A 19,507-nucleotide genomic window follows, 5' to 3' on the forward strand; every position below is an offset into this window, starting at 1 on the left:
AGGAAAACAGGGCGGGCGGGGGAAGCGTTGAGACAACCCCCCCAACACACACAGCACACACGCACAACCTCCTGGGCTCAGTCGCTTTGATTCCGACCATCTGTCGAGGTCTAGATTTGGGGGTGCCAGCAAACGAAGCAAGGGATACTTCAGTCCGGCTCTAGGACCCGGGGGATTCCGCGGAGAGACACTGAAAGTTTTGTATTGGGGTTTTTGTTTGTTTGGGGTTTTGTTTGTTTGTTTGGTTTGCTTCTTAACTTTTTTAGGAGTTAGCTCCAACTTCTCATCTTTCCTGAACCTCTCTCCTGCGCCGGCCCCGGGTCTCTAAGCCGCGGGTTGGGGTGGAGAAAAGAGACCAGAATCCTTTGTGGAGCACTTCGACTCTCGGCCTTGCCCACTCTGGCCACCCCCCCTTCCCCACCGCCAGCTCAGTGTTCCCAGCCCCCATTCCACGTGGACCGGCTAGGGTGGGGTGGGAGGGAGGACTGGCAGGAAGGGGGGGAGCTAGCTCTGGAAGGAGAGGGGAAGGAGGCTGGCCGCGGCTCCCTCGCTCCCCCGTCCCTACTGTCAGCGGTCCCAGTTCCAGGCACCATGTTCCTGGAGGGCCCGCGCAGCCACCCGCCCCGCCGGCTCCCCCTGCTGCAGTTACTGTTGCTGCTGCACAACGTGGGGAGGGGGCTGGGCCGCGCCAGCCCTGCCGGGGGTCCCCTGGAAGATGTGGTCATTGAGAGGTACCACATCCCCAGGGCCTGTCCCCGGGAGGTGCAGATGGGGGACTTCGTGCGGTACCACTACAATGGCACTTTCCAGGATGGCAAGAAATTCGATTCCAGGTAATGGCTGGGCCTCGAAGACTCCCCCTTCCCTTCCCTGAGCCCCTGGCCACTCTCTCTTGGGTCCCAGCACCAGCCCCCTGCCTCTTTCAACTCTGCATGCTTACATTGAAGTGCTTTGTATTCAATCCTTGACCCCCCTGACACCAAACACAGCACCCTGGGGTGTGGTGGGGGCTCCTGATCTCCCCAGAGACAAACCCTGACCCCAAGACAAACCTTCACCTCTCAAAGGACCCCACTTTTTTCACACATTCCAGAATACTTGATAATCTCCCATGAAGTGGCTTTGTTTAAAGGCATGGCTGGGGTGGGGGCTCTGCTGCAGGATTGTGGGGAACGCCTTGGTGCCTGTTGCATGAGAACCCTCAGGTGGCCTCATCTTGGGACCCTCCCTCCGAGCTCTCCACTCCTCCCGCTCCTTTCTGCTTCCTGTCCAGTTTTCCACACCTTGGGAAAGGGAGGACTTTGGGAGGGGTGGTGGTGGTGGTGGTGGTGGTGGAGGTTTTCGGCAGTCTGAGCCGGCAAAGGGAGAGTGTTATGATGGTAAGGTGGATCTGGAAGGCAGGGCAGAGCTGGGTGCAGGGGCCATCTGTCTACGTGTCACAAGATTGGACATGCCACCCTGGGGCCTCTGGAGGGTTTCATTGCTTCCTCTGGTCCTGCAGACAGCCTGCCCGGCCCCCCCTCCCTCCATCTTAGCTTGGCCAGGCCAGTGCCGCCCATCTTGCTAACCTTGGGTTTGATGGACAGACCGCTGGGCTACTCAGGCTTCTGGTCCCCTCCAGCAAGTCCACTTGGGTTGGTGTGGGCTAGACAGAACTGTGCGCCAGCCTCAGGGGTACACCCTGGTTCCCCTCACACAAATCAACCCCATAGGACACACAAAGGCAGTCGGCACCTCTTAGACCCGTCCCCAAACCACGGCTTAGCTCATAGGAACTAGGCCAGTGGACTTGACTTTAGAGGCAAGCAGGCTATCGGGAATGAGATCACAAAGGGCAGGACCCGGGGTTCAGACCCTCACTGAAGGATTGTGGACAAGTATTCTGCCCCTTTCAGCCTCACTCTCCTCATCCGAAGGATGAAGATGATGAATGCCATCTTCCCCATAGAAAACTACCCAACCTCATCCACACGTGGGTTCTGGTAGATTCTGTACAGCAAAGGGGATGGATCACCAAGTATCACATGTGACAACTTAAATGAACCCCACAAACCTAACCTTGAGGGAAAGGAACGGGGATCCTGCAAGGATTACTGTAGGTCCCATCTGACAGAGGCAAAAGGAAGCTCCAGCTGTCGGGGTGGACTTTCCTGTATGTACATAGGGAGAAGTGTGAGTATTAATAACGCCAGACAGTGAATGAGCGGGAGCTCGACGCAGCACCGGCAGCAGTCGACTCTGGGTGGAACGTTATGCCCGGACGCTTGCTAACTCTTAAAACCCCGTGTAGTGCTCCGGGCAGCAGCCAGCTCAGCAGCCAAGTGAGGTCTAGGCAGGAGCCAAGAACAGTACCAGCTGCTCTGCAGGATAGCGGGACAGCACAGGCGGCTTCAGCCAAGGTTACAGGCGTGGAGGCCCTCCCTGATGGCATTATAGTTATGCATTGGGCTGCTCACCGCAAAGTCAGCGGTTCGAACCCATCAGCAGCTCCATGGAAGAAAGATAAAGCTTTCTGCTCCTGTTAAGTTGCTGTTTTGGAAACCCACAGGGGGAATTCTCCTCTGTCCTATAGGGGCACTATGAGTCAGAACTGACTCAGGGAGCCTCTCTAGGAGTTGGAATGGGCTCAGTAGCCAGGAGCCGTGGGTACAGAGGAGCCCTGATGGTGTGGTGGTTATGAATTGCACTACTAACTGAAAGGTCAGCAGTTCAAAGCCACCAGCCACTCCATGGGAGAAAGACGAGGCTTTCTATAGTCTTTCTTATAAACTTTATATGACATATTATAGAGTTACAGTCTCAGAAACCCACAGGGGCAGTTCTGCCCTGTCCTGTGGGGTCACTGTGAGTTGGGTTGGAGTCGACTTGATGGCAGTGAGAGCCACAAGTACACACAGCCAGAGCAGAGCCCCTGATCTCTGGAATCAGACGTAGGGATGAATTGGGGGATGATCCTGGTGGAACGCTGAGTGCCTAGCTGGGTCTAGGTTTGTGCAGTGTGACATTTGGAAAAACGTGTGTGACCCACGATTCCCCTGGATAAAAATAAACACCTCCCACACTGCCTCAATGTCAGAAAATTCAGAACAATTAAAGAGGTAACGATGGCAATTTTAGAATGGGCCGTTACATTTTTTAAAAGCTGTCCCACCCTTGCATCTAGCCCTCCCTGCTTCTTGCTTTCCTGGAGCATCAACCAGAGCCTGGAAAAACCTGGGCTCTGCTGTGCAGTAGACCACAGTGCAGCCCTGGGCAAGGCACTTATGTCTGTCTTCGGTGTTTCTTGCACGCTGCCCACAGCATACAGAGAGGACTAAATAAAATGGAGAGGGCCAAAGGCATTTAATCTGGCAGAGTCAGTGCTCACTAAATGTCCCCTTCCCCCTGCAAGGCTCCCCTGCTCTGCTGAGCCAAGTAGCAGCAGGCAGGCCATGCCTCCCGGGCTTCATCTTTCTAGCAGCGGGTCCTCTTAGGAGGTGAGGGGTGGTCTTGGGCTGACCTAGGAGGGAAATGCAAAGAGAGGAAGCACACCTGGGAGGAGGAGGAGGAGGAGGGCGTGTGTATGTGTGTGTGTGTGTGTGTGTGTGTGTGACTTGCCGTGACTGTAGCCCATCTCTCCCCTCCCGTCAGCTATGACAGAAGCACGTTGGTGGCCATTGTGGTGGGCGTGGGGCGCCTCATCACCGGCATGGACCGAGGCCTCATGGGCATGTGTGTCAACGAGCGGAGGCGGCTCATCGTGCCCCCCCACCTAGGCTACGGCAGCATCGGCGTGGGTGAGCAGGGCTGGGGGCTCGCAGGGCATGGGTGGAGGAGACCTGTCAGCAAACTGGAACTCACAGAAGGGGAGTGGCTTGCCCAAGGAAATGGGGCACCTGATGAATAGTGGCAGGTCTGGGACTAGAGTCTAAGTCTCTTGCCTGGTTGGCAGTTCAAAACCACTGGCTGCCCCGTGGGAGAAAGATGAAGAGGTCTGCTCCAGGAAGGACTGACGACCTCTGACCCCGAGGCCGCTCTGCTCTATTATGGAGTCAGAATGGACTGGATGTCTAGGGGAAGGGCCTGGTGACGTGTAGCGGTTATGCATCGGTCTGTTAATGGCAAGGTCAGCAGTTCAAAACCACCAGCTGCTCTGTGGGAGAAAGACGAGGCGCTGTACTCCCATAAAGAGTCACAGTCGTGGAACCCCACGGGGGCAGTTCTGTCCTGCCCTGTAGGGTCGCCATGAGTCAGAATGCACTGGAGGGCAGTGAGGTGCTTTGCTCATGTTTGGTGGCTCAGGAGTGTAGATAGCACAGTGGGTGATGTACTAAACTGTTACCCACACGCCTGGTCCTCTGAGCCCCGGGAGCAAGGTGAGGCCGCCAGAAACCCTGCTTGTTCTACTCCGCCTGACAGGGGACGCTCTGGGTCGGAATCGACTTGACAGCGGCCAGTGTGGCTTGTTTTTCTTGGCAGGGTGGCACAAGTGGTTTGTGATTGGCTGCTAACTTGACCGTTGGCAGTTCAACACACACACACACACACACACACACACACACACACACACACACACACTACGGTGTGGCGGGAGAAAGGTTTGGTGATCTACTTGCCCTACGATGCTAAGGAAACCCTGTGTAGTCATTCTCTGTGACCCCTGGGTTGCCGTGAGTCTGAACTGACTCACAGGCAGCAGGTTGGGTTTGGGGGGCGTTGTTGGGTGGGCGGGGAGGCAAAGCGTGGCTCTGCGGTGTGACCCCCGCCTGCCCCCACAGCGGGCCTAATCCCCCCGGACGCCACCCTCTACTTCGACGTGGTCCTGCTGGATGTGTGGAACAAGGCAGACACGGTGCAGGTGAGCACCTTGCTGCGCCCGCCCCACTGCCCCCGTATGGTCCAAGACAGCGACTTTGTCCGCTACCACTACAATGGCACCCTGCTGGATGGCACCGCCTTCGACTCCAGGTGAGGGCTGGGGGCCGGGGGTGTTCAGCGCCTGGGTGCCCATCCTGCCCGTCCCGACCCATCCCCGGCAGCAGCACCCCTGCCTCCTCCACAGCTACAGCAGGGGCGGCACCTACGACACCTACGTGGGCTCCGGCTGGCTGATCAAGGGCATGGATCAGGGACTGCTGAGCATGTGTCCTGGAGAGAGAAGGAAGATTACCATTCCCCCATTCCTGGCCTATGGCGAGAAAGGCTATGGTGAGGGCGGGCGGGGCCTGAGGAGGGAACCACAGGGCTGCCCCATGCTGTAGTCCAGGTTGTGTACTGCACAAGGGCACCCAGACAAAAGGCAGGTGGGAGGGAAATGTAGCCCCCAGTGATTCACAAGCACTCCCTGTGGACTGGCAGCGGCCTGAGGAAAGCCCTCATCCTCATCTCAGGCCTCACCTGGAGAGTAAGAACGGGGCCGCTGAGGCCTGGGAGGGAAAGGGCTCCGGGGAGCAGGAGCCCGGGGCCTGCGGGGACCTCCCTGAGTGGAGAAGGAGCCCGCTTTGCCTTGCTCCCTGGTGGCACAGCATAAGCCCCGTCCCTCCCCTAGGAACGGTGATCCCACCACAGGCCTCACTGGTTTTCCACGTCCTGCTGGTGGATCTCCACAACCCCAAGGACACAGTCCAGCTGGAGACGCTGGAGCAGCCCCCTGGCTGTGTCCGGAGAGCCGCGGCTGGGGACTTCATGCGTTATCACTACAATGGCTCACTGATGGACGGCACCCTCTTTGATTCCAGGTCAGGAGGGGCCTGAGGAGGAGCAGGAGAGGCAGACAGAAGCCAAGGCCGGGAGGGAGGGCACTGCCAGGAGCTGGCACCAACAGTCAACCTCTTTACTAACTGAAGGGTTGGCTGTTTGTAACCTACCCCGAGGTGCCTCAGAAGAAAGGCCTGGTGATCCCTAGCCAGCGGGCCATGGCTTTGGAGAGCTCTGTGGAGCCCAGTTCTCCTGTACACACCTGGAGTTGCCGGGAGTTGAACTTGACCCCATAGTCCCTGGTTAGGTTTGGGCAGTTGGGGTCACCACAGGCAGCCCTTCTGGGGGGCCCTGCTGACCCCTTCTGGACCGTCACACCCATGTCTTGCAGCTACTCCCGTAACCACACCTACAATACCTATGTGGGGCAGGGCTACATCATCTCCGGGATGGACCAGGGGCTGCAGGGGTCCTGCATGGGGGAGCGCCGCAGGATCACCATACCCCCGCACCTCGCCTACGGGGAGAACGGCACTGGTAGGGTGCTCCCCTGGGCTCCGCCACTGCTCACTGCCCGGGCCCCCCACCAGTGGGATCCCGGTTGTGCCACCCCTCCCTCCCAAGAGCAGATATGTTCTCCATCGGGCTGCTGACCCCGTGTTCTCCAGGGAAGCCCTTCCTGTGCCCCAGTCCTCCCCCTTCTACAGGAGGGCTGGTCACGGCAAAGTCAGCGGTTCAAACCCGCCAGCTTCTCCTCAGGGGACAGGAGGCCAACGGTTCCCATGCACTTAGGCTCGGAAACCTAAGGGAGCAGTGCTGTGCGGTCTGATTGGGTTGCTGAGAGTCAAAATCAACTGAGAACAGGGTTTTGTTCCGATCCCGGGGAGGGCGGCTGACGCCTGGGTCAGGTCCGGGATGGTTCTGGACAGAGGAGCAGATGGGGCCGCGCAGCACAGGCAGCAGCCGGACCTGGATCGGGGAGCCAGCTGGGCTTGGTGCCTCCTTTCCTGTCCTGACCTGCAGTTCCGGGGTTGGGGGGGTTGGGTTGGCAAGAAGAGTGTCGAAGGACTCTAAATGGGAATACCCTGTCCCCTACCAAATAGATTAGAATGGACCCTGGACAGACATCTCACCTCGGGCGGGGGAGCATTCCCAGCCTGGGCAGCTCTTCCTAGAGGCCCAAGCTGACCCGCCCCTCGTCCTGGTCCAGGAGACAAGATCCCTGGCTCTGCTGTGCTGATCTTCGACGTCCACGTCATCGACTTCCACAACCCTGCGGATCCAGTGGAGATCCAGACCCTGTCCCCGGCCCCCGAGGCCTGCAATGAGACATCCAAACTGGGGGACTTTGTCCGATACCACTACAACTGCTCTCTGCTGGACGGAACCAAGCTCTTCTCCTCGTGGGTCTGGGGCAGGGCCGGGGCCAGTGGGGGGTCCCGGGGGGGCACCTTTCTGGGAGCACCTTCAGCTTCTGCCAGCCCCAACTCTGGTGGAGCATCCAGACTCTTGCTTCCCCATCTAAGTGAGGGAGCCAGGAGCCAGGGAGGCACCCAGGAGGCCAAGTTCTTTACTCTGTGGGGAGAGGGAGGTCTTGGGCCCTGTTTTGCAGAGCAGGCATGAGACCACAGGCCACACGGCAGGGCAGGAACAAAAGGCAACTGGCATTCCTGTGCGTGAGTGTGTGGCACACTCACAGGGAGGGGGACTTGCTCCTGGGGGAGGGGCGGCAAGGGAGGGAGGGAGGAGTGTGAGCTGACGGGCCAGGCTGGCACCAACCTGGTACTGCTTTCTCCGCAGCCACGACTACGGAGCCCCCCAGGAGGCGACGCTGGGGGCCAACAAGGTGATCACAGGCCTGGACACGGGCCTGCAAGGCATGTGTGTGGGCGAGAGGCGGCGGCTGGTGGTGCCCCCACACCTGGCTCACGGGGAGAATGGAGGTGAGTGCGGAGACAGGTCCGATGGGCGCAGGTCTTGGGCTTTGGGGCTGACAGGAGGGTGCCCTGCAGGATGGTCTGTGAACACCAGCACCCCATGCTCCAGCCCCCAGGTGGGGAATTGGGGCAAGGGTCACGGGGAGAACCAGACTGCAGGCAGGGACCGCTCTTCCTCGGTTTTCTAACTCCCGCAGCCCGGGGAGTCCCTGGCAGTGCTGTGCTCCTGTTTGAGGTGGAGCTGGTATCCCGGGAGGAGGGCATCCCGGAAGGCTACCTGTTCGTGTGGCATGCAGACCCGCCGGCCAACCTGTTTGAAGACATGGACCTCAACAAGGATGGAGAGGTGCCCCCTGAGGAGGTGGGTAAGGTGTTGTGTCACACATTCCCCTGCCAGGAGGCCCATTGGCACTGGGCCCTGGAGTAGTCACATGTCCCCCATCCCTGCCCTCTGCTGAGCCTAGTGCCTTCGTGTCTTGTCCTTGGGCATCTGTGCAGCCCTGGTCCCACCCCTCTCCACCCAGGACCCCAGCCCCAGCTCCTCTTACAAGTCCTCACCCAGTCAGGGACGAAACTGTGTCTGCCTCCAGCTGGGGGCCCTCCTTACACCCAGCCTCCCTTTCCTCTACCCTCCCCCAGTTTGCCACCTTCATCAAGGCTCAAGTGAAAGAGGGCAAGGGGCGCCTCATGCCCGGGCAGGACCCTGAGAAAACCATAGGGGACATGTTCCAGAACCAGGACCGTAACCTGGACGGCAAGATCACGGCCGAGGAGCTGAAGCTGAAGTCAGACGAGGACCAGGAGCGGGTTCATGAGGAGCTCTGAAGGACGGGTGGGCAGCTGGGGCCTGTCTCAGAGGAAGCCCCGCCGGTCACCCCACCCCTGCCGGCCCAGCTCACGGAGCAGCCAACACTGGTTTCCCTAGAGCCCTGGGTGACACTCCACAGTACAGACCTCGAGTCCTCATGCCTCCTCCAACCCCAAACTCCCTGTGGAGTCTTGGAGTTAGAAGGTCAGCCTGGGCACTGGCTGGGGCATCGCTAGCCCCTCTCTCCCTCCCACATCACCAGACACTGCAGGGACTCCTCTCTCTCTCTCTCATCACACCTTGTTGTCATTGCCTTTGCCCCCATCCATCTGTTCTGGCAGCTCCCCCGCCCCCGGGTGACAGGGGGCCACCCTCCCCCAGCACTCACTGGTTCCTAGGGAAGGTTCCCCTGCCCACCCCTTGTGCAGCAAGGCTGACAGCCCAAAGTGCTGGGGGCCAGGCCTGGGTTTGGGGTGGCCTTCCCTCAAAGGACGGTGCCTTTCTCAAAAGGTCCTCCAAGGGAAGGCTCTCGGGACCCCACCCAAATGGGTCTTCCTTCCCCTCCATTCACTGAGGGCTCCCAGGCTGTAAGTATTCCCTCTTTTTCTAGCGGCTGGCAGCTTTGAACCGCCAACCTTCTGGTGCTGTGCTGTGCTTAACCCTTGCACCACCAGGCGTCTTTGATGGGTCTTAGGGCTGCCGCACCCTTAGGTTTTGTGCTGGGATTAGTTGGAAAGAGGGCCTTGTTTGGGGCCGAGGGTGGGAGTCCAATCCTTCCCCTTGGTGTCAAATAAAAGATGAAACCGAGGGCCTTGGACTGCGGTGGTGTGTGCGCCCTGTGGACCGTAGCGGCTGGAGGCAGGGTGCCTCAGGCCCGGGCCTCTTTCCTCTAGCTTTCCTGCCCCCAGCCTCCTGGGGGAGGGAGCCCAGGTGTGGGGAAGGGGGGTGGAGGGTGGGATGGGGAGATTCAACGGAGACTGGGGGGCAGCACAGAGATGATCCTTGTCCCCTGAGGGCCCAGCTGAATGGGAAAGGCAAGGTCCCTGACCACAAACTCAACCTGCCCAGGCTGAAGGACGCTCTCCACCGTGGTTTCTGATGCAACGGCCCCACCTCTGCCTGCCACTGGCCACCAGCCACTGGTCACTGCCACATGCCACCCCCCTTCCTGCCAGTCACTGAGCTCAAACTTCCAGGGTCATTGGATTGGGGGAGCAGTCAGTCAGCTGCAGCCTCGCCGTCCACCTTGGTGTGCCCATCTGGATTCTGGCCAATGCCAAGGAGATCACCCTACCCTCCCATGATGAGACTGGCCGTGGACAGCGGGCAGGGGCTGGTGCATGGTGGCGCTAGATTCACACTGACCATGGGTTTCTCCCGGGGGCCACTGACAGGACTGCTGCGCTTGGCCACACTCCCCAAAGCGTCCGAGAGCTCCTCAGGGCCTAGGTGACGGGACAGGGCAGCTGGCCCCCGAGGAAGTAATGTGAGGCACAAGGAAAGACTCGGGCCAGGGCTTTGGTCACAACCGCTCCATGTGTACACTGGTGTAAGCTCCTAGCTGCGGTGTGTGGGCAAGTTACTCATCTTCTCTGAGCGATCTGCAAACTGTGAGCTAACTCCTGAGGTCCTCGGCGCGGCCAGAGCATGCCGGCACACCACAGGCCCTGGGGAACACTCCCTTCCGACCGACGGGAGCGCCTCCACAGGTGGGGGAGGGGATGGACTTCTCTGCCACAAGGCAGGGGAAGGAAACAGCAGGGGAACGGGACCTCTGCACTGTTCTCCTGAACAGCAGGACAAGCCATGGCCTCTCCGACCCGAAGCCCCGGTGCCCAGCTACCGCAGCTGCTGCCCACTCTAACGAGGCCTGCAGTCCAAGGACCCGAGAGCATGGGAGGAAAACATGGACCAGAACCTCAAAGTCCTAGAAACAAGCAGAATATGATGCATCCAATGGTGGATTATAGCAAACAAAAACATGAAGAAAAGCAGACTTCCCAGAGCCTTGAGACTGGAGGATACCCTGCCCCCTCTAACATCCTTAACTACCCCTTATCTCCGGACTACGCCCTGAACCTGAGATACTTTCTGGACCCAACGCTGATACTAAATAACACATTTGTGCAAGCAAAAGCAAGTCTCTCTCCCGGAAGTCTATGCTTCTAAAAAATCACTGCTAGGAAGGCCACGAGGAGAGGAAACAGGCTGTGAGTGGATTCAGACCCACGAGGAGTTCAGCACCGTGAAGTCACGGAGGACAAAGCCCACTTGCATGGGAAACACGATCAAAGCCCAAACCCACGGCCCGCCCTAAAGAGAAGTCAGCTCATACGGGGCCATGGGTCCACAGGGGGCCTTCTCCTTCCCATACCGGCCCAATCCCCCTTTAGGGTGTTTCCATTTGGGGGGCCTTGGGCCCCAGGAAGTCACAGCCGTATGACGTTCTTGGGAATACCTAACTGGGGGGAGGGTGTTTGTGAGCGGGGGTCTGCAGATAAGGCTGCCCCAAGGAAACTGATTTCAGGTTGAATGTCAAGCTCATCAGCTACCCCAGAACAGGAAGCCAAGTCCAAGAGGCCTGCTCCCAGGGCGCTATTCTACCTGAACGCATTTGTCACAGTGTTTTGGGGCGTCTGTGACCACTGGCAGTCGCAGACAAGCTGCCTCAGTAATCTATTTGTCTTAGTCTTGCCAGGGACGGTTCTGACCGCTGTCCCTCTATCGCGTTTCCGAGGTGGGACACACTTCATGGGAGCAGACAACCTTATCTTTCCCCACAGAGCGGCTATGGGTTTGAACCACTGACCTTGTGGCGAGCCGTCTGTCGGAAGCCACCAGGCCTCATGTTAGTGTCGTTCTCAAAACACTGTCAATGAACCCATGCTGACTCACAGCCACCCTATCAGACAGAACAGGAACAGGCCTGCCCCTTTGGGGTTCTGACAGCACATGGGAACAGACAGCTCGGGCTGTTGCCGGCGACTGTTTTGGGGGATTCTAAAGGGGTGATATCTTGATAAGATGTTCTCAAAGAATACAGGATGACCATGGGGCTTATCAGGAAGACCTTTTTAAGCCAATGGAAAACCGCACGGGTAAGTCAAAGGCTACGACCCTTGTGTCCCAAGGGGAGTTTTCCATCGCAACAATGCACCTGCTCATTCTTCCAGGTGGCCAGGGCTGTCCTACAAGAACTTCTTTGGAAAACTGCCCTGTCTACCCTACGGCCTCGATCGTGCCCCGTTAGGCGGTTTTCGCTTTCCAAACTCAGAACACCAAGAAGGAACAGGCTCTGATGTCCTGTGAATCACAGGGTACAGACTCTTTGGGGGACGGGCTAGCGGGCTGGAAAGGCCCCCTTCCGAAGCGTCCTGACCAAGCTGGGGCCAGGATGTGTCCAGCGCCAGCAGTCACATTTGGAGAGGTTTGGGTGACGCGTGGCTGTGGTTTGGCCTGGGCCCCACCCCTGCCCCTCCATCCCCACAGGCCCCGCCTGGCTGTGCTCAGGTGGTCCCCTGGGAGACTGGGGTGGTTCTCACTGTCCTCTGGGAGTCCAGAGGCTTCAGCGATCAAGAGAGACAGGCTCTGCCCGGGTCCCAATACACCTCTTGATCAAAACAAGTGTTCTCTCCTCTTTTTAATTTCGATCCATTTCACATGTCAGAGTTGTATGAAGAAAAAGTTCCAACAATTAAAACTTCTGGGAATAAAGAATGCCTGGACTGGGTGATCCTGGGGGCACAGACAGCTTCAGGTTGGCAGTTCCTCTGAGGCCGCTCTGGCTACCCTTCCGGCCTGGCAGGTCCTCCTCCAGGTCTGGGGAGCATTGTGGAGGGAGAAGGCGCTGTGGGGAAGCGGGGGAGGAAAGAGGGCCACAGGCTCAGGTGGCCCCTTCGCCCTGGATTTCTCTGTAGACACACAGGCAGGAGCTGCCTCAGGGGAGTGTGGAAGCAGGGGTGGCAGCCCCAAGCCTGGCACTCAGCAGCCTGGCACCTCCATCTGGTCCCCCTGGCGCAGGATGTCCTGCAGCAGCCCATTGACCACGTCCAGCGTCTCGTCCTTCTCCAGCACGATGTCATAGGCGTCCATGTAGCGCTCCCGCAGCTCCTCCACCTGCCGGGGGGGTAGGGGGGGAGTCGTCTGAGAGGGTCCCCAGTGGCCTGCTCCCTCAGGCTTCAGGGCAGGGGGCGGGGCGGGGCACAGCTGATGCAGCAAGCCCCAGCTCCCTTCTGCGAGACGGAAGGAAGGACCGGGCTGGGAGAAGTACTCAAGGCCACAGGGACCTGTCCTTTGAAGGCAAGGATGGGCCACGGCAGGGACTGTGCTAATGTCTCTTGGAGTCGGTATCAAAGGACAGGAACGAAGAGTAAAACCCCAAAAGCAGATGCCGCCTCCAATCTACCCGGGCTGAACTTTAACCGGTACAAGCACCGGGAGAATCGGGACACCGACGTGCCGTTCTCTGGGCAGCTTTGGGGCCTTCTCCCTACCGGTCTCCGGTGTGTCCTTGTATATTCCTTCCCTAAATTAGAACCCCCTGGCCCAGACACCACCGTCTCCCATCGCTACTGGCCCAAAGGTAGGATGGTTTAAGAGCCGTGGGATGGAGCCCGGGAGAAAGACAGAACTCGCTACTCCCTAACCAGTCGGGAACCCACGGGCAGTTCTGCTCTGCCCCACGGGGGCACCAGGGGCCGGTATCAACTCGATGGCAGAGAGTTCGGTTATTTTATCATTATTTTGGGGGGTATGCAGTCCTGCCCTACGATCTTGGGAAACTTCCTTAACCTCATTGTCTTGGTTTCCCCGTTGGTATAATGGGGATGACAAGAGTCCCTGCCTGAAGGGCGGCAGGAAGGGTGAAATGGGTTAATGTCTGTGCCGGGTTTAGAGCAGGACCTGATACCCAGCATGGGCCTTTCTCTGACATGCTCGGTCCTGGCACACGGTGAGCCCCCAGCTGGGTCTCCCTTATCTCCCGATGTGATGAACATGAGCTCCTGCAGAATGAGGCTCCTGTCTCTGCATGTCCCGCTACTGTCAGTGGCGTACTGCGCACACAGAAGGTGTTCGTTCTGGAGGAGGAAGCAGCAGAGGGGGGCCTCCCCGTCCCCTGCCCACCTTGTCATTTAGGAAGCCAATCTTGAGAATGTTCTCCACACCAGGAACCCCGTCGGCCATCGTGAGGTCCCCGAGGGAGTCCCCCAGAAGGAGAATGTTGGTTTTGTCCTGAAACTGCCGGAAGTAATTGGAGTTCTCGTGCAGGGAGAGGTTCTTGTTGTATGTGTGAATGAGCTGGTCCTTGAATCCCCGAAGGAAACCCTGAACGACCGGGAGGAGAGGCACACAGGAGAACTGCAGGCACCCACCGAGGGCCAGTTGGCCAATGTCTTCCGTCACAGACAACGGGAAATCCCGAAAGCGCTTGCGAAAGCCCAAATTTCACTACAGCCTAAATTAGAGGCTGGCCAACATGGCCTGCAGGTCCCGCCTGGCCTGCTCATTGGTTGCCTCATTGCCTGTGGCTTCCTTTCCGTGCTGCCCAGGCCGTGCTGAGCAGCCAGCCAGGATAGCAACGAGCGGTTCCCACATTCCTGTCACCATGGCCACCAACGACTCGACGCTAAAATATTTACTATCTGACCCTTTAAAGGAAACTAAACCCTGGTCTACATGAACACGGTCCACGAGGCATCGCTGCCCCTCTACTCTGGATACGCGTGCTGCTGGGGGCAAGCACGCCAACGCTCAGCTGCAGGCCACGTTGTAACCCCCGGTCAAAGCGATGAAAGCTGGGGCCGCTGGCTTCCGGGCAAGAAGTCAGAAGCTGCCCACTACTGGCCCCCCAATGACAAGCTGAACTCAAGGCCATTTCAGCGCCTGGGATGGTAGGCAGCCCATGACCGTGACCAGGGGTTGGGATGCTCCACCAACCAGAGTTGGCCATTGTCATCCTAACACCAAAGATGTGATCTTTCAGAAGGAGCCTGGCTTTTGCTGGCGGGAAAATAAGTAAGTAAATGAAAGAAGACGTGCCTGAAGGCAAAGAAACCAGCACGCCTTCTTTGTGCGGGTTCGGGTGGACAGGTTGGGTGCCGCCTCCCTGCTCACGGTCCCCACCCCTCTTCCATTCCCGGCTCACATTTTCATCGAAATCCATGTAGTTCGACACAATGTGGATGTTGGGATGGTAAACTTTCATCTGTCGGATGATTTCTTCCAGGATGTCCCCGATGCCCGCGGAGAAGATGAAGAGTGGAATGCTGTGACGGTAGAGCGTGTTGAAGAACATCTTGTAGCCGTCCCTGGAAAGAGAGCGACGGGTCCGCACGGGCACAGGGACAACCAGACGCACGGTCTCGGCTGCGATCCCTGATTTCCGACTTGGACTGGGGTCTAAAATGCACACACTCGCTAACAGAGCAAATAGGGAATACAACTCCTGAGTGCACTCATCTGCCGGGTTCCGGTCAGTTAACATGTACCTCTGTTTACACCCGTGTACCCCCCAGGTCAAGGTTTCCCATGCTCCTTCCCAGTGAGTACCACCGCCGCTCTCACTTCCCGTCACCACTGACTAGCTCTGTCTTTCCTTGCGCTTCCCACAAAAACGGGATCCTGACTCTCCTCGTCACCCTGGTCTTTTCGCTCAACGTGAGTGAGTCTGTGAGATTTCGCCAGGGTCCGAATGTGCATGCTTTGTTATGGCGCCGTAGGATTCCACGACAGAAACATGTCATTCCTAGTCTGTCCGTTTTTCCTACCCATTGCCCGAGGAGGGGGCTCCAGATTTCAGCTCTTATAAACAAAGGTGCTGCCACCCCCCCACCCCCGCCCATGCCTTATCTAATGAGCCATGTCCCTTGTACTTATACAACGGCTCTGTGTGTTCTCGGGCCTTGGGCAGACACCCATCTGCCTGCAACCTTTCACATAACCAGGTCTCTATTCTGGGATACCTGCACCGAGGGAAACCCCACTAGCCTCTGTCCCCAATAGGGATACACAATCCTTGGGGACAACCCATTTCAACAGTTTCCTCCAAGGGCCCCATCTTCCTCTGGTAGAAGGCCCTGCTGAGAGCACTGCTCTGTGAGGGCTGCCAGCCAGTATCGGTCAGGGTCCCAGCCTAGCCCACCCGCTGGCCCGGAGCGAGTGCACCAGTCACTGTGTGGTGCTGCTGAGTTGATTCCAAGTCACGGCGACCCCCCGCGAGCAGAGCAGAGCTTTCAAGGAGGCTGTGGCCTTCCAGAAACAAATGGCCGGGCCTGTCCCCCAAAGAGGTCCCTGCGTGGCTTCACATAGCCAACCTTTTGGCCAGTAGTTCAGCACTTAACCAGCTGCACTCTGGGAATCCCCCCAAGTCTTGCCCCTGTGTGGAAAATGAGTCAGACCCCACATCAAATTTACCTGGCACCCGCTTCTAGCAGACAGCTCCCTTGAAGGGCCCCCGCCCTCCCCGGGGAGAAGCTCTTTGGGTTCTTTTGGGAGAACAAAGGCGAGAGCTTGTCTCGGGAGCAGCTTGTGCTGCCAAGGCTCCCGTGCCTCTCCCAGCACCTCAGCCCCCCTCCTCCCCAGGCTCCAGATGTGGAAGCAGAACCGTCTCCAACCGTCCACCAGGAGAGGGTCCCGAAGCCACAGCTCACCTAAGCATTGCATTGGACTCCCTCACCACCTCGGCGATTTGAAAACTCTGGATGTTCTGCTGACACAGGAGGTCGTGAGCTTTAGTCCACCTAGAAGCCGACACCCCCCAAAGGTCCAGAATGCAGATCACTGGAGCAACCCAAGGGGCCTTTCCACACACAGAGCCAAGATCTCCGGCAATGGAGGACCCCACGCTTCACGAAGCGCTGTGTCCCGCAGGCCTGGGCCGTTCCAGAAAGGAAGAGGCCGGGAGGCGGGACCACGGGGGGGCTGCAGTGGGGACGTCAATGCTGAAGTCAAAACTCTCAGCTGCACTCCTTCCTGTGAGCCACGTGCTCTGAAGCAGCGAGGCGCAGTTCCTTCACACTGGTTTCCCCAGGAGGGTTCTTTCCCCAAAGCACTTAGTCTCCCGAACCCCAGGGGCCCCGAACGTATCCCAAGGATTCTCTGAGGACCTCCACGCCTCTGGCAGCAGCCATAATCAGCTCTGCGAGCATCTGGGTGGTTTGTTCTAATAGCTGCAATCAATAACGCAGGAAGCCCTCACTCACTCAATGCGGCAAGGCAGTGGATCTCCACCTTCCTCACGTCGAGACCCTTTCATGCAGTTCCTCATGTGGTGGGGACCCCCAACCATAACATTATTGTCGTTGCTACTTCATCACTGTCATTTTGCTACTGCTATGAATTGGACGACCCCTGTGAAAGGATCGCTTGGCCCCCCAAAGGGTCATGACCCACAGGTTGAGAACCGCTTTGGTAAAGGAAGCCTTTTCTTATATCAAAGCTCAAGAAACAGAACACCCCCGCATCCCACCACCATCACTTACCACTCCACCATGTGAGGTAGCTTCTCTGTGGTGGTCTGGTTTGGGTCGATCTCGATTGGATAATAGTGGTGAAGAAGTGCCTTTAGCTGGGAACACCCAGATGGAGAGAAAGGTTATTGGTCCACATCCATTATCTGGAAACTTTTACTTGGGGACAACGGACCTACAGGAGTCAAGTTTCCCTCTCCCATCATCTTCCCTTATGACAGGCCACCAGGTTCACACAGACCCACTTGGGCAAGTCCCCAGGATGGCTGGGGCTCACACGCTGGTCCTCGCCCTGGGGAGTGGAGGCTAAGGGCCAACGACAGGAGGGGCTTCTTCCCCCAGCGACGCACTAGCACTGGTTGTTGCTCTTGTGCATGAGCTGTCACCAGGGCTCAACCAGGGCGCATCAGTAAGCATGAATTAAGGACCCCCCCCCAAAAAAAATGGCTTATTGTCTTGGGTGGTAAGCAAGGCGATTTCAAACGGTACACGGACCAACGCTTTTTCTTTAATCATTTAGGATTCATGCTCATCCAAGTACAACAGAAAGAGAAAAACTGCACCAAGCTTCTGGTTTCATGGGGGACCCTTCTTTTGTGTGTTAATTGCATCCCAAATTTTGGAAGCAGGCCAATTTAAAGAAGAAGGGGAAAAGGGGACATCCTCTTGGAATTACAGCAAGGCAAGGGGTAAATAACACATTCTCTAGTTTCTGGCCACCTGCCTAGCTAACTGGAAGGATCATGTCCACACTTAATCAGGCTACGTCTTGGCCGAAAGGGAAAAGTGGGCGTGATCGATAACGATGATCCTAAGGGCAACGTTCTAATGTTTCTGCCCCGGGAGCTTTGGTCCCAACCAAGAGCCTTCCGAGGCCCGTCGGCAAGGATGTCTGGGCCGAGACCGGAGACGGCAGCAGCCCACCTCTTTGCGGCACTCTTCACTGATGATTTTGCTGTTATCCAGGATGTCTGGAAAACACGGGCATCCCTGTGAGTGAGTGGCTTTGAGAAGCCATCGTTCTGTCACGACCAGCAGGGCAAGGGAGTATGTATGTGACTCACTGTGTGACGAAGGGCACCGCTGTCCATTATAGGAAAACTTGCTCAAGGTCATGTCAAAATCAGAAATCACCTGAAATGCACAAGAGAGATGATACCTGGGTACCCCCCACCCCCCCCACCCCCCCCACCCCCGTCAGGGCACACACCCTGGGGGACGGCTGTGGGAACCCCTAAGAAAAGGCCTTGGGGACCAGGAGAGTGAAGTCTTAGAGGGGAGGCAAGAACAACTGAGCCCTGAGAAGGGGCTGGGGGCCCTTGGAACCCCTCCACGAACCCCAAGTCCACCTTCATGGCCAGCTGCACATGTGCTGGGCCAGATGCTGGTAGGAAGAGCTTTGTGTCCGGTTAGGGACTGGAGGGCTCTTCCCACAAGGCAAAACAGAGGGAACGGTCCTGCTTGCCCCCCAGGCCGCCCCTGGGCCATTTCTAGGGGGTGAGCGCTTGCAGCGGCCAGCAGCAGAGCTGGAAGATAGAGAGCCCCCCACCCGCACCCCCTTTCCCAACGCCCTTCCCCCTGCTGGGGCGGTACCTGCAGCCGGTCTCCCCCAGCCCTGCGGAGGGCGCCCACGATCTCTTGCACCCGCCTGGGCTGCCGCATCAGGACCGTGGCCTTCATCAGGGTGTTCACCTGTCCCCCCGAGACCCGAGAGAACCGCTAACCCCGACACCCGGCTCGGCCCGGAGGGGAGCCCGGGGCTCGCTCCAGCACCCCAGCGCAGCTGAGCGGGGGAAGGGCGCGAGGGGGGGCAGAGGGCTCCGGCCGGAGCGGGGCGGCTACAAGCGGGGTTGGCGCGACCGGGCCGCGGCGGCCCGCTGCAAGGTTCGGGGCGCCCCGGGGGTCGGCGCCGGCCCCGCGCCGCCAGACGCGTCTTTCCGCCTCACCTCTTCCGCCATGGCGCTCGCGGCCGGCTTGGCTGCAGCGGGACAAGGACCGCCCCGCGGCCGGGCTGCGCAGGCGTCGGAGGTGGGGGGGGCGGGCGCCCCTGGGGCCGGTTGGGACGCTGGGGGTACTTATGTGGGTTGTCTCGGTGCCTTGCCTCCTGCCAGTCCTGGTGGGGCAGAAACCCTGGCGCAGGGGGGATCATTTCCAGGCTCAGACGGTGCACGTGCCTCTGCAGAGGGAAGCTCGGCTGGGAAGGCAGCCGGTGGGTTCGGTGAAACCTGCCCAAGGTGGCTCTGGAACTGGCCCCAGCCCTGGTCAGAGGGGAAAACGAGCAGCTGCCGTACAGCCTAGCCTGGCCTGGCCCGGCCGGCCGGGGACCCTGGCCCGCTGGGAGGGAAGTCGGAGCAACTTTACTTTTGTGTTCTGCCTCCTGACTTGAAGTCCCTCGAGCTCAGCATCTGGGGAGGCCAACGGAGAGGGTCCAAGGCAGATGGATGCTACCGGATCCTGGGCACGGTGGGACATGGGCAACCGGAACCAGAATGGAAAACAAAACAAAGCAGAAAGCAGGAGCTCTTGTGTGATGTTGGTGGTCAGGTTTCTGCTGTGGGCTCCCACATGTGCAGGAAGTGTTAGGTGGTGTGGGGTCGGGGGGAGGGGAGAAGGAAGAG

General features: G+C 58.5%; 2 protein-coding genes across 2 annotated transcripts; one reads left to right on the forward strand and one right to left on the reverse strand.

The window, feature by feature from the left end:
- Nucleotides 1-498: 498 nt before the first annotated feature.
- Nucleotides 499-9,228, forward strand: FKBP10 (FKBP prolyl isomerase 10). Its single transcript, XM_075561813.1, has 10 exons — nt 499-833; nt 3,631-3,776; nt 4,758-4,947; nt 5,042-5,187; nt 5,528-5,717; nt 6,068-6,213; nt 6,887-7,079; nt 7,477-7,619; nt 7,811-7,974; nt 8,253-9,228. The coding sequence occupies exons 1-10, from the start codon at nt 592-594 to the stop codon at nt 8,436-8,438; spliced, it is 1,746 nt and encodes a 581-aa protein (XP_075417928.1). The 5' UTR covers nt 499-591; the 3' UTR covers nt 8,439-9,228.
- A 2,818-nt stretch (nt 9,229-12,046) lies between these two features.
- Nucleotides 12,047-18,911, reverse strand: NT5C3B (5'-nucleotidase, cytosolic IIIB). Its single transcript, XM_075561817.1, has 9 exons — nt 18,836-18,911; nt 18,483-18,581; nt 17,954-18,023; nt 17,814-17,860; nt 16,902-16,987; nt 16,071-16,160; nt 14,567-14,729; nt 13,546-13,746; nt 12,047-12,537 (listed from the first exon to the last, which is right to left on the reverse strand). Exons 1-9 carry the CDS (start codon nt 18,845-18,847, stop codon nt 12,403-12,405), a joined length of 903 nt encoding a protein of 300 aa, XP_075417932.1. The 5' UTR covers nt 18,848-18,911; the 3' UTR covers nt 12,047-12,402.
- Nucleotides 18,912-19,507: the final 596 nt, after the last annotated feature.

Source organism: Tenrec ecaudatus, chromosome 10, assembly GCF_050624435.1.
Source record: "Tenrec ecaudatus isolate mTenEca1 chromosome 10, mTenEca1.hap1, whole genome shotgun sequence".
NCBI classification, from domain to species: domain Eukaryota; kingdom Metazoa; phylum Chordata; class Mammalia; order Afrosoricida; family Tenrecidae; genus Tenrec; species Tenrec ecaudatus.